We start from the raw sequence: 15,119 nt of genomic DNA on the forward strand, positions 1-15,119 counted from the left end.
CACAATTCTGCATTTTGATTGGCTGTGGTTTTCTGTAATGCTCTCTATCTGTTGCAGAGTTTCCTTAATGCAGGGTGAGGACCACACTTATCTGTGGGTCTGAGGGCATGTAGAATATGGTTAGGGATTAAAAAGTCCTGGGTATTTGGCCAGGTTTCTAGTACCAGGTTTTCAGTACCAGGCATGATTTCCCTCCGAGTAGGTCTTAAGTCCAACCACCAAGATAATGTGTGTCAGTCACTATTGCACCCATAGGGTTTTCTTGCCATGCTGGTCATTATGGTTTATAGGCTTCACAGCTGGGTAGGTTGCTTCCCTCCTGTGGAAGCTTGCATGTTGTCAGTTCTAGCTTATAGGCCTCCTGTGTCTGCACACGGTATCTGAGCAATAAGGACTCACCTCCACCTGTTAGGGGCAACCAAGGACAATAACAATAGCCTGTAATGTTTTGGGACTCTCTTGGGCAACTCTGACCAAAAACTTAAAAGAGGGCTTCTTAAGCCTGGTGTTAGGGTTTTGTTAGATGGCCTTTTGGCTCTTGGAGGGAGCATTACCAGCCCATATGAGAAAATTTCACTTAAACTATATATGTATATTTATACACATCATAGTATGAGTCTGTAATACTTTTTCAGACATCTTTAGTTGTTTTAGCCCCTCCCACCTCCTTCTGTGTTTATCTCCCTCCCCATCCCTAACTAGAGTACCCCCTTTCCCTGATCAGATTACTTGTGCCCTGATATTCCCCCTTCTGTTGTTCCTCCACCCTCACCCCACACATCCTAGCAATGGTCCCTTTTTACTTTGCTGGTTTCTGCAGTTAAAGGATTCATACTCACATTTGAATATCCTTGTATACTAAGCACTTTTCTTATCTCCCTCTTTTTTGCTTTTACTTGAGACAGGGTCTCACTAAATTTCCTCAGGCTGGCCCTGAACTCTCACTGTATCTACATAGCAAGTTTCAGTGTTCCTTACTGAGCTCTTTGAGTGCATTTAGTTTCAGACTGAATTACTGCTGCTATTATTATTTTGAGTATTTTGAGGCAGAGCCTCACTGTGTCCCAGATTGGGTAAGAATCTTGTTCTGTAGCCCAGCCCAGCTTCAAACTGCAGGGTGTCTGACTCAGCCTCAGGAGTGCTGGGACCACCGGTGTGCATCACCCATCTAGCCTTCAGGTTGAAGTCGGAGAATTATTTTCTTTTAAGACCACGCCTCTTAACACTAGGTTGGGCATCTAAATATTTAACTACCCCAAACTGTTTGCCAGTGAACTTTAAAGTGTGGTCCCTTAACAGAAATGAGAATGAGAGAAAGAAGCTTAAAGCCCAGCCATTCTCTCTTTGGTATCTATCCATTGTGATTATAATTTGAGGTTTGCACTTTTGGAATCACTTGGGCACATGTTATATTTGAAGTTCCGTAGGCAGCTTTCTTCCCAAATAGTATACGATGCCCTTGGACTCCATGTCTTTCTTTAAAAGGAACTTCAAAGTATAAGAAAGTATCAAGAGAAGAAAAAGGTGTCCAAGTGGCAAAGATGATGGATGATGTAGCATAGGAGAGACAGGAAAATGAAGTCACACATCCACCATGAGCATCGCTGTGAAGGGTGGGTGCTCTGATACGTGCTTTGTGATGCTGTAGCAGCTGGTAATGTCCTTCATGAACCACTAGATTGCTTGTAACAGTGTTTGGAAGCTACAGAAACAGAAAAGGAATATGGGGTGGATGTTTTTAGGAATCTTTCTATTACGTTTCCAATCCTTATGATAGAAACAACAGTGTTGCTCCTGCCTTCTCTGTTTTGTCCTGTGTAGCAGCTGCAGTCAGGAGTAGCCATGTGAGTCTTTCCTTCATCTGTTTGAAGGGTTGCCCATGCTGGAAATATGCATTTGGCCTTGAAGAAATTGTAATTAAAAACGTTGTAAATGACTATGAACAAGACTACATTTCTTTCTTTCAGAATGTCAGCAACCAGTACCTGGGAGAGGTGTTTTTTGACACGGCGTTGTTTGTGCATTGTGGCTTTCTTGTTGTTCTCACTTACCAAGGATTTTGCTCTGCATTCATAAGTGCTATCTGGGTAGCATTTCCGTTACTCACAAAGCTTTGCGTGTACAACGACTTCAAGAAGCATGGTAGGGTCATTTTTGTTTTTTTATAAAAATGGAAACTGTATTAAAAATGCAAGTCTCCTAGGGATTATTTGTGTATTTAATCAATTGGCTTTCTAAAATATTTTATTCTTTATGTCATACAAATATTTATCTTATACTTTATGCCCCATCCCATTCTCATGTTTCTGAACATATGCCTCTATATTACTTTAATATTATTTTATCATCCCTGATGAAAATGCCTAATTGCACTAGATCACATGTACCAAAGGGACTCGAGTGACATCTGACTCAGTTTCTGCCAGGTGCTAGAGCAGGCCAGCACTGTGAAAAGGAGCCCTGCAGCTTGTCATGGTCTCTTACAGGCTTGTTTCTTCCTTTTTCCCTAGGTGCCCAAGGAAGGTTTACTGCTCTTTACCTTTTGGGGATGTCTATCCCATATCTTTATGGACTGTATCTCATCTGGGCTGTATTTGAAATGTTTACTCCTATCCTTGGAAGAAGTGGTTCCGAAATCCCTCCTGATGTTGTGCTAGCCTCCATTTTGGCTGTCTGTGTGATGATTCTCTCCTCCTATTTTGTAAGAAAAAAATGGGTTTTGTTTGCTTTTATTTTTTTATATATGTGATGACTTTAGCTGTACTGGATTCTGTGGATTTATGTTGCTTATACTTTATTAAGAAAAAATTAAACAAAAGATAGGGTTAGTGTGTGGACACTGTGGGTTCAGTGTGCCAAGAAGACAGAGAACACGGTGATGCACACTTTAGTCATCACTCAAGGAGAAATGAGAGGGTCATGAGCCCCAGCCAGGGCTGCATGGTGAGGTTATTGTTACTGTTTTAATGATTGATATATATATATAATCAATCTCACATATATATATATATGTGAGAAAGAGTAAGCGGGCAAGCTCGAGAGCCCCTTCCATATATACGCTAATAGATATGGATGCGTGGGATATATACCAAGTGTGGATTGTGAGATGTTCTGTTCTAGGGAACCAAGTGGAGACAGGGACTGCAGTTCATGACTGCTTAGTTGTTCATGGACGATGGTGAGTTTTTTGTACCTGCAGTGAAGGGAGTTCCCTGTAAATTAGGTTCTGAAGACCTCACGAGGCAAGGGGCTGCCACAGTCATAGTCAACACCATCTGCGGAATTTCCCCAGCTACCAGGAAAGCTCTGCATTTATTAGAGTCATTCTTATGCACACTGCTTGCTATTAGCTATACTAGTACTAAAAGAAACCTGACCTCTTAACTGCTTGCCTTTGAGATACAGATGAAAGGCTGAGGCAGTAGCTCACTGATGAGTGCCTGCCTCATGCATGAGGTCCTGGGTTCAGTTCCCCAACACAGAAAATGACCCCTCCTCCCAACAAACAACACAACCTACAGGGTAATGATTAACTCTTACTGGCATTTACAGAGGTGGATGGAATCCTAACATTTGTTGTTTACTTCTAGTTTTATTATTAACCCTTTAACCCTGTATTTCTGTATTTGTTAAGTGTTCTTGCTTTTCTTATCAGTGTGGAAAATACCTGGTAAAAATAACTTAAGAAAGGAAAAAATTATTCTGGCTCATGGTTCCTAAAGGCACTGTTCATGGTGAGGAAGGCAGAGGTCCCCTGGTGGTAGAAACCTGTGGGAGGTCTAGATGAGATTGTGACAAGAAGCCAGAGGCAACAGACCAGAGACCTGTTTTCTCCACTTAGACCTTGCCTGTTTAATTGTTTCCCCAAATAGCATCTCCCAGCTAGGGGCTAAGTGTTCACATAAACTTGAAGGAAACATTTCCCATTCAAACCGTAGATCTTCTGTTGTGAGGATTACAGAAGCTAGAGGCCTGGGCATGGAGACACATAATGGTAGTCCCAGCACTTGGGAGGCTGAGGCATGAAGATGATGATTTTGAAGCCAACCTTGACTACATATTGAGATCCTGTCCTAAAAAACAAAATGCAACCATAAAGGAGAAAGTAGAGTTCTGTCCTTTGTAAATGGGAATCTGGTCTAAAGGGTAGCTATGAATTATGAATCAGGTTTTCATTGTACTTACACTATAGAGCAGCAGTTCTCAGCCTTCCTAATGCTGTGACCCTTTAATACAGTTCCTCATAACCATAAAGTTATTTTCGTTGCTGCTTCACAACTGTAATTTTGCTACTGTTATGAATCATAATACAAATACCTGTGTTTTCTGATGGTCTAAGGTGACCCTTGTGAACAGGTTGTTCAACCCTCAGGTTGAGAACCACTGTCCTAGATGGTTGAAACTTCTGGTGCCTACAAAGGTGATTCAGGTGTAGGACATTTGAATCCTATCTCATGATCATAAGGAACCTGTGAAACGAGATTAGGAAAGTCCCCCAGTCATGGCTTTCTTGGAAGCCAGAGGAATGAGATTAAAGGGTTACCAGGATTACCAAAAAGTATTATTAGGAAGGCTTTGTTATTTGTTTTTAAGAAAATACCTCTTGGAATATTTAAAAAAAAAAAATTACAAGTGAGCATGTTGGAATGAATGTACCTGAGTCCAAGGCCAGGCTGGTCTACATCTGAGTTACAGGTTAGGTTAGGATAAGTCTATGTAGTAAGAACCTGTCTTAAAACCACCATTCTTCCCCTAAAACAAAAACCTTATTTCCTTTCATTACTATGTGAGAATGCTGCTGTTACTTTTAGTTGTTGTAAGTCATCTTTCTCTTTGTTTTGTTATTTATGTGTCACAGTGTTGAAGACAGTGGCTTCCTGATTGAATGAGGTTGCTCCTTGGGTAGCAGAGCACTGAACCATAATTTTTACTTCAGGGAAGCTTCTTAGTCATTGTCATTGAGGCTTTTAAAAATACATGTTTTGGAAAACAATTACATTTTTGTTAAGTAATAAGTTACCATATTTCCTAGAGTTATTGTTTGTTGGGTACCATGGTTGTATCGATTGTCTGAGAGCTGAAATAGATTTGATGATAAACATGGGGTCAGAGCCCTGTCATAGTTCATACAGGTTACACTGGGGTCCTTTAGATGTGCCTTTTTTTTTTTTCTTTCATGTATGTTGTATACACATATGTGGGTAAATGGCATTTTGAGGGCACAGAATGGCATCAGGTACCTTCCCCTACCAGGCCCTGCCTTATGTCCTAAAGGGAATAACTCACTGAACTGGAAGCTTGCTTTTCGGCGAGGCTGGCCAACCTGTGAGTTCCCAGGATCTGCCTGTCTCTGCTCCCCCAAGTGCTGAGGCATGGGTAGTCATGCCTGACTTTTTACATGGGTGCAGGGGATTAAAACTTAAGTCCTTATGTATGCATAGTGAGTGCTTTTACCTACTGAGCTATCTTCCCAGATCCACTACTCATTAATTCTGGTGTTTTGACACAAGGTCTCATGCCCCAGGCTAGCCTTAAACTTTCTGAAGATGACCTTGAACTCATGGTCCTTCTGCCTTCACTTACCAAGTGCTGGGATTACAGGACTGTGCTACCACACTTAGCTTCATTTGATTCTGTATTCCCTTAAGAATTTAAAAGTGACATAAGGTACAACATTTAAGGCAATACAACTGTAAAGGTGCTCAACTGTGGAATCCAAGCATACTGTCTCTTTATGGCCGCTCCTTCATTATCTTCATTCTTTGAGCCCATTCATTTATAACCTTCTAGAAGATGAGTCTTACAATTTGGAGAAGACAGAACTTCAATAGGAAGTGGTAGCTTCAAGTCGGATTTTAGGGTAGCTTTGGCAGTAGCATTAAAAAAATAAAATACATATATAGATGTAACTAAAATATATTAATTTCTCTCCAATTCCATTCCTTCATCCAACTTGATCTGAACAGTATCTGTATGTTCAAATTTACCAGGCTTCCAGTAGAGGGGAAGCTCATTACTTGGGACATTTGAAGCATGTTGGGCATTCTGACTGTGTGGTAGAGGAACAAATAGGTTACAGTTGTTTTGTTGTCTGGAGTGATTATTTCCTAACGTATTAAACAAGAGTAAGGCCTCCCACCCAAGAATAGCACTGTTTGGTTGAAATTGCCCCAAAAAGGACATGGGAATACTTGGTATGTGGAGCCTTTAACTTTGCATAACTTCAATATTTATATTTTTTGTTCTCCTCAATGGAAATATCTTTGTATTCATGTTCTTCGTGAGTTTAAGGTGTAGGCGGGAAGATAAAGAAACAAAAGGAGCTAGTTTTAGATAGTTTCTCAGACCTGAGGGGACTGAAATATATTTTGTGTGCACCCTTCTTTCAATTTGCTGATTTGGCTACGATAAAAAGCTAAGTATATCTTTTGGATGCCAACCTTGCAACTGAGGGATTCATGTTTACTGTCCCAAGTTCAGATTCATTGTTTAGTAGTCATAATGGTTAACTTAAAAGCACAGTACTGTTTCATAGTTAGTTTTTCTTCAAATGGAACTTTTAGAAGATCCATCTAAAAACTAGTAAGTATGACTCCAACTCTTATTAGCATGTAATAAACACTAAAGGTAGAATCTAACTTTTATTGAAACACATTTAGTCATAAAAACTTACCTTTTGACAGTTTGGCAGCTTTGATGCCATGTTTGGGTTCAGTTCAGTGGTAGTCTGCTGTGCAGGGTTGGCCATTATTAGCCAGTGAGTCACAGAAGGCAGTGGCTTGACTTGACTGCAAATGGATTCTGGCCCTTTTTCTTTTGATGCTTGAGCACAGGGTCATTGAGTCTTGTTTCCATCCTCCCTGTTGGTTTCCCGCCCACTGTCCCAAAGTTCTGTCCTGGCCAGCTGAAGGCACCTGTCATTTTCTAGGCTCTGACGGATACCTGAGGAATTACTGCTTTGTTTACTGTGTCACAGTACATTACCCAGGCTTCTAGTGACAATACCCACTAAAAAACATCATTTAAAATACCTGTCTACCAGAGGTATGGATTAATAATTTTTCTGTGTTTGTGTTTAGATTATATTCATCTACCTTGTGAAAAGCACAAAGAAAACCATGCTGACCCTAACCCTGGTGTGTGTGGCCACACTGCTTCTCGTCTGCTGTGGAGCCTTTTTCCCATATAGCTCCAACCCTGTGAGTCCAAAGCCAAAGAGAGTGTTCCTTCAGGTAAGGGCAGTTCTTCATAAGCAGTGAGAGTCAGAGGATGACATCACTGTGTGTACTTTGAGCTCTACTGGTGAACAGGAAAACTGACTTTTCAGCTGTTGACATAATTAGTTGGTCTATATTTCTTTGTGTATAAAACAACAAGGGACACTGACCATCAGTGCACATTCTTATTAGCTAGACACACTTTCCATGATGTATATATGTGTGTGTGTGTATAATAGATGCACATATATAATCATGGAAATCATGAACAGTTGAAAATACAAATTGCATAAATATCTGTAGGCTGACCAAAAGTCTTAAACTATTACTAACAATATAAAATATAAATTAAAAATTGCTAGTAAAATTGAGCCTTAGTAACATTCAAAGTAATATGTGATGAATATAACCTATAAAAGGGTTATTAAAATGAAGTTTAGGACTTTCTTTGGATTTCAGGTCTTTTTATAAAACCTCTTAGAAGTGGTACCAAATAGCCAGAGGCTCATTTTCAGTTTTGTTAAAGGTTTTAGCATGGTCACACAGTGCCAACTGAGTCATGATTTAGATAATTATTCAAGGACGGAAAAAATTCTATAATCTGAGAGATTTCGAAAAGGAAGCCAAGTAGTCCTTGGTGGTAGTCTTTAGGACAGGGGTCTGTTTTGTAGGAAACCTTTGGTGAAGAACAGTTTTTAAGGCAGTCCATCATGGTCTTCAGTGGAGTGGCAATTGTTCCAACTCTGGCAGTAGGATTTAGGAAAAGTTATATTTTTAGTTTTAAAAGGACTGTGACTTGTTTTGAGTTCTTTTCGCCCCTGATGGGCAAAATAATAACTATTTTAGGCCCTGCCAGATGTGCAAGTTTCTATTACTGATAATCTGCTTTTATAGAGGAAAGCAGCTGTATTCTACCCAAAAAGCTAATAGCCCTGAGTTCCAACATGTGCTCCCTCTGCCATGACCCATGCCATGACAACCCTGTCTGTGCTGTTCCCTGCCTCCGGGCTGTTCTCTGCTGCTGAGTGCTATTAAATACACTGTAAGCCCTTTGGGCATTAAGACCGACGTGTTGTCTGCTGCCATACCTGTCTTTCTCTGTGGATGGATTAACTGCATGTGATGCACTGAGAAGGAAATGAGTGTGGTCATACACATGTGCTTTCCATTATAAATCTTCTGAAAGAAATTATAACTTAAATTTGAGTAGAATTTCTTTCTTTCTTTTTCTTTTTCTTTTTTTTGGTCATTTGGGTTTTTAAGAAAGACATTTTAAAGTTATGTATATACATGTGTCTGTGTGGGTATGTGTATCTGAGTGTAGGTGCCCTCGGAAGCCAGAGGTGTCGATCCTGGAGCTGGAGTTACAGGTTTTTATGAGCCACCTGATGTGGGTGCTCAGAATTCGACCAGGGTCCTCTGGAAGAGCAGTACATGCTTTAACCACTAAGCTATCTCACCAGCCCATTTTGTTTTCTGAGACAGACTCTTACAGTATTACCTAGACTTCCTTCAATTCCTGGGCTCAGAAGACCCTCCACTTCAGCCTTCTGAGCAATTGAGACTACTGCATATACAATGTCCCTGATCAATTTAATATGTATTCCCCCTACCCCCAACACACACAGAGATTCTCTGTGTAACAGCTCTGGCTTTTCTGGAACTCGCTTTGTAGATAAGGCTGGCTTTGAACTCAGAGATCCACCTGCCCTCTGCCTCCCAAGTCCTGGGATTAAATGTGTATACTACCAGTGCCCAGCTAAGTTTTATGTATAATTTAAATATACTTCAGCTATATTTGTAATTTGCAATAAAACAGTCATTTACGTATCTGTCATCTAGTTTAAAAAGAAAAATCCCACTAACAGTAACTTAGTAATTATTAAGTTTCCTTTTTGTTTCCTGTTTCTAATCAGTTCTGAACTGGGGTACAAATGTGTGTATAGTAGCTGAAGAAGTTTCCTTACTTACTAGTCTGTTCTTTTCAGCATATGAGTAGAACTTTCCATAACTTGGAAGGAAACGTAGTAAAAAGAGACTCTGGAATATGGATCAATGGGTTTGATTACACTGGAATGTCTCACATAACACCTCACATTCCTGAGATCAATGACACAATCCGAGCTCACTGTGAGGAGAATGCCCCACTCTGTGGCTTCCCTTGGTATCTTCCAGTACACTTTCTGATCAGGTTGGTCATTACTTTTTGCTTAAGTTGGGGGTTATTCTTATTAATTGAAACTTATCCTTAACTTGGTCAAATGTTGTTTATAATACTTTACAAATGCTTGTTTATAATATGACTACAAAATGTCCACTTCTTTAGATAACAAACTCAGGAGAATAGTTTTAAGAAGTCTCTCTTCAAGAAACCTGAGTAGTAATTAGAAAGGGCTACCTTCCTAACATAATACAAGCAATAGTTACAGCTTCATACCAGCTTGAGATGCTCTTAGAGTTGGCATCTCAGAATTGCATCTGAGGAAATAGGATTGGAATTGCCTAGGTAATTCCTGTTCTTTTAAAAGGATACACTTTATATGTATGTATGCTTTCCCTGCATTTATGTGCATAGTGTGTGCACCTTATACCTTTGAAGAGAGTGTTGAATCTCTGACTCTGGAGTTACAGGTTGTTGTCAGCTGTCATGTGGGTGCTGGGAACTGAACCTGGGTGCTCTGTAAAAGCAGCCCAGCTTTTGACTGTTTAGCCATCTCTCCAGCCCTTAATTCCTTTGATCTTAAAGTTAAGGAGGATTTGTTACACAGCGTGGGCATCAGAGGAGCTGGCATCATTTACCATATTAGATGTTTTCATACTCTGTGTATTCTGAACTCTTCTGTGAGTTACATTTTACTTATTGTCAGTTAAGAAGGCATCCTAAATATTAACACTATCTTTACAATAGGAAAAATTGGTATCTTCCGGCCCCAGAAATTTCTCCAAGAAATCCTGCTCATTTCAGACTTATCTCCAAAGACAAGACACCATGGGGTTCTATAAAGTTGACCTTTGAAGCAACAGGTGAGCCAGTTTTCTTCCCATCTCATTTGCTTAGTTTTTCAGTAAGTTGCAATATATATGTCTTCCCATCCACTATATATCAGAGCAACATCCATCCATCCATCCATCCATCTTCTGAGACTCATGTAGAGATCATGATCTTCCTGCCTTAGCCTCTTGAGTGCTGGAAACATGTACTATCACAACTTGTACCTTATAGTATTTCTAATAGTAGCTGAAACTTCTACAAGAAAATCTAATATGCTTTATTGCTTAGAATAGTTTTAGGATTAAAAAAATGAGTAAAACTACACTTTAAAGTTTATCAATTTTCTTGTCTAGACTACTTTTCTACTACTTTTTTTTATTTAATTCACTCTTCTTTTTCTTGTCTAAGGTGGAAGCTTAACTTATGTTCTTTAGATTGTTATCCCTACTATATGCATTCAGTGCTATAAATTTTCTTTTCAATATTGCTTATGCCCTACGGTGAGGTTTCTTAAAATTTTTATACCTGCCAACTTTTTACACCTGAGAAATTTTTATTTGGCTCTGGGGCTACAAAGTAGATATACAAAGCAATCATTTACTGCTAATAAATTAGAGAAATTTATTTTCAAAGTTCTTTGGTGTACATATAATTTTACCAGTAACTAACAACAAAAACAAATGTGCACACTAAGGAGATGGATGACTTCATTTAATTTTTACATGAAGAGTTACATCTAGAGTACTTGCTGTTGTAAGATTTAGAGCATCTTCTGTACTTCCAAAAGTTGATCAGTATTTTGACTTTATAATCGTCAGTGCTGAGAGTGCCACTCCAATAAGTATGCAGTACAAATGGCAGAAGTGGTTAGGGCCATTGCAGAAATTGTAAAATTTTGTACTAATCCCAATACAAAATTCATTTAACAAGTCTTTATGAAAGTTGTCAGGAACTCAAACAGCAAGTCTAAAAATTAAAGTCTTATCACATTCCAGTCCAAAGACAGTCAGATTTGATATTTATATGCTTATAGAGGTTAAATATTATAAATGTATGACTATATGACCATTACATTTATGCAAGAGAAGAAAATCTTGTACAGACAGTATAAACACTAACTCATAACCTAATGAATATCAAATCTGAGCTAGTGTTTCAGGCAGCATTTGGTGGCATTGCATACACAGTACAAAGTATTCATGTCGTGTGTTCAGATCCAAGGCTGTGTGTAAGTCATGGAGTGCATCATTGGATTCATTATATGTTTGTCTTAATTACTTTTCTGTTGCTGTTTCTAAGACAGGCTGTAAAATGAAACATTTAGTTTGGGGCTCACAGTTCTAGAGGGTCAGAGTCCATGGCCATCATGATGTGGAACAAGGTGGCAGGCATGGTGCCGGAGTAGTAGCTGAGAGCTTATATTTTGGTCTATGAGCAAAAGCAGAGAGAGTGGTAAGTAGGGATGGTGTGGGGTTCTGAAACCTCAGAGCCTGCCCCCAGTGACACACTTCCTAGTTCTTGCCAAACAGTTGTACCAACTGGGGACCAAGCATTCAACTATACAAGCCCATGGGGGGGCATTCTCAGTCAGATTACCAGTGTTTTCTCTCTCAGACTATCACAGTGTTTGATTGTTGTGGTTGCTGTATATTCAGAAACCTTTTACTATTGCTAATTCTCCACCCCCACATTGAGTTATACAGCCTGTAAGGTGCTGTGGACCATAGTTTATGAAATTGGCTCTAGACCCCACAGATTTTAAGTTGTTGTAATTTAGTGTTTAGTTCAAAAAACTAAAACACAACCCTTTCTCTTGACACTTACTTCTTGAGTCTTTTGTATTGACCCATTTGTTATCAGAAATGCACTCTTTAGTTTCCAAATAATCTAGCCTCTTTTCTGACATCAACTTCTTGTTTAATTTCATTTTGAGCCAAGAAATCATTGTTTGATTTATATTCCAAATATGTGATGGTATAGTGCATGCTGAGGATGCAGTGGCTTGGGTAATGCTCCTTGTGAGTTGCTAATGTTGGAGGGACATTCTTTGACTGCCCTGTGGGTCCAGATTCAGTGATGAGTTTTTGTGTTACTTGTATTCAGGCTTTGCTGTTAGGTGAATGCATTTTAAGTACTGTTTTATCTTCTTATACACTACTTTTTGACCTTATATAATTGCCTTTTCACCAGTGAACATTTCCCTTGCATGAGTCAACTGTGTAGCTTTCCAAAGCTTTCTTTTGATTATTGCTAATTAAAAATTGTGTATTTTTCTGCTGTATACATATTAGGTAAATGTTCCATCACCAAGCTACATCTCTAGCACCTTCCATTTACTTTTCATCTATGTGTATTTATCTTAAGAATTTCGTATAGATAGTACTTTGTTGGGTCTTGTTTTATGACCCAGTTTAAATGGGTTAATAGTTTTGCCTTTGTGTCTTTTTATCTCCCATCCTTTTTAATGCCTCAATGTAGTTTTCACTGAGGTATTAACTACTTCATTTTATAGGTTTTGTTTTGTTTTTGTTTTGAAATTTTGTGCTGGGCAGTGGTGGTACATGCTGTTAATCCCAGCACCCAGGAAGCAGGCAGATCTCTGTGAATTCAAGGTCTACATAGTGAGTTCTTGGAAAGCTACACAGAGAAATCCTGTTTTTTATTTTTAGTGATTGCCCTAGAGTTTGAAATGCATATCTACAGCTAATCCAGTGTCACTTTCAAACAACACTGTACTGCTTTGTGGGTATGCCTTTGGTTTGCTTGAGACAGGGTCTTGCTCTGTAGCTCAAGTCTTGCCTCAGCTTATGATTCTCCTGCGTCTGATTTACCAGTGCTGGGGTTACAGGTGTATCACCACACTTGACCAACTATTTCGCTAAAACTTTTAACCCTTTTTCTCTCAGTGTCATTATTCAAATAGTCAAAGGCCAATTAAAATCAGGCTGGGCGTAAGCAGATCTCTTTGTGTTCAAGGCCAACTTGGTCTATATATGGAACTCCAGGCTAGCCAGGTAGCATAGTGAGCAGCAAATGCTCTTAACAGCTGAACATCTATCTCTCCAGCCCCAAATCAAACTTATTTTAATGGTTGCTGAAGGCACAGTAAGTTTACTCCCTTGGAGCACATGACATTGGCCTCAAAAACAACAGTTAGGTCCTAGGACACTGCTGCTTCGCTTAGGGTGATTAGAGCTTATCTCCTTAGGCTCATTTATTTACTTTTCGGACAAGCCATCTTCAAATTCAAACTCATGGTCTCCTTGCCTCGGCATCTTGAGGGACTGCTGGAGTGTGCCACTTGGTGATTTTGAGTTTTGCAGGTTTTTTTTTTTTTTTTTTTTTTTTGGTGAGGGGGGAGACAGGGTTTCTTATGTGTAACCTTGGCTCTGTACAGGCTAGCCGCCAAACTCAGAGATCTGCCTGCCTCCAGAGTGCTGGACTAAAGGTGTGTACTGCTATTGCCCAGCCTGGTTATGACTTAAGAAGCCTTACTGAAAATGTAGTATTGGTCATTGTCAAACAGATACACACTGAGCCTTGACTCTTCCTTTTTCCATGTTTAGCCTTCTAGGATTTCCCTCACAGTGCCACCAGCTGATCTACATTTGATTGTCACTTTCCTCCTTAAGTAGTTCTGCTGCTTGCAGAATGACTCTAGACTTCTTGGCATAACATTTTAGGTCTTTGGTATAAAGCCTCAGAGGCATCCCAAGTTATTCTTCAATAAGCAAATCAGGATTATTTCCATTTATGATGAATTGTCCTTTGTGGAAATGTGATTAACTTTGTGTACCTTGGGATTTGGCTAAATTATCCCAGACTTTTCTGATACCATGTAAATAGTGGATTTGAGTCAGGTTGATCAGTTACCCTAGTCCAAACACTGAGAGCCTTAAGGAACTAGCCACAGGCAGATTACTTTACAACTCTTCCTGCAATCTCGGGGTGGGGGATTAGGTAAATTCCATTAGCAGTTACTTTTCTCATTTACATTCTCTGCCTTTTCTGTTCTCTTATCCTTACTGCTAGATATTAAATATCCAAGGTGGTAACCCTCCTGCCTGTGGAGAGCCTACCTATAGTCACAACACAGATGAACCAGGACAGTATGGTTTGGTTTGGGCATTAACTGTATTGCTTGTCACTCCTGACTGATGGAAATGTTCCTCTTCCAGGACCAAGCCACATGTCTTTCTATGTTCGAACCCACAAAGGATCAACACTTTCTCAGTGGTCTCTTGGCAATGGCATTCCAGTCACAAGCAGAGGAGGGGACTACTTTGTGTTTTATTCTCATGGACTCCAGGCCTCTGCATGGCAGTTCTGGATAGAAGTACAGGTGGGAATTTCCCAGGCTCCCAGATAGTACTTGGAGTTCAGTGTTCTGGCTTCAGAGATCTAACTGGTTTTCTCTAGCAGGTGTCAGAAGAACAGCCAGAAGGAATGGTCACGGTGGCCATTGCTGCACACTATCTATCAGGGGAAGACAAGAGATCTCCTGAGCTTGATACTCTGAAAGAGAAGTTCCCGGATTGGACATTTCCCTCTGCGTGGGTTTGCACTTACAGTCTCTTTGTGTTTTAATTGTGTGGATGGGCTTGGGGGCATGTAAATGCCCTTGGACATTCCATGGGACAGTTTCTCTCCCATGTCATATGGATATTTGTAACACAAGTCAATGAGTTTTAGTGAGCATATGTTCAAAGAGCTTTTGGATTAATATTCTTCAGGGTCAAGTACCATATGGGTTAAACTTTGGGATAGTGATGCCTGGCCTTTTTGTCACTTGAAAATTCCAGTTTTCAGGCACGTAAGCACATGTGGATACTGCCATTTATACATGTCAGTTGTATGACTGTAAGGATTCAGCAACATACCACTTCAGTAGCTTTCCTTTGAGGATCAAG

General features: G+C 39.7%; 1 protein-coding gene across 1 annotated transcript in view; it reads left to right on the forward strand.

The window, feature by feature from the left end:
- The window catches only part of Ermp1 (endoplasmic reticulum metallopeptidase 1), a 34,304-nt gene extending 19,480 nt beyond the window's left edge, over positions 1–14,824 (forward strand). Inside the window, 7 exon segments of the mRNA XM_051199952.1 lie at positions 1,968–2,142; positions 2,511–2,701; positions 7,080–7,232; positions 9,206–9,408; positions 10,126–10,241; positions 14,388–14,551; positions 14,632–14,824. Of these exon segments, the coding sequence (XP_051055909.1) occupies positions 1,968–2,142; positions 2,511–2,701; positions 7,080–7,232; positions 9,206–9,408; positions 10,126–10,241; positions 14,388–14,551; positions 14,632–14,796 (1,167 nt within the window). The 3' untranslated portion in view covers positions 14,797–14,824.
- Positions 14,825–15,119: the final 295 nt, after the last annotated feature.

This window comes from Phodopus roborovskii, unplaced genomic scaffold (assembly GCF_943737965.1).
Source record: "Phodopus roborovskii unplaced genomic scaffold, PHOROB, whole genome shotgun sequence".
Lineage (NCBI taxonomy): Eukaryota > Metazoa > Chordata > Mammalia > Rodentia > Cricetidae > Phodopus > Phodopus roborovskii.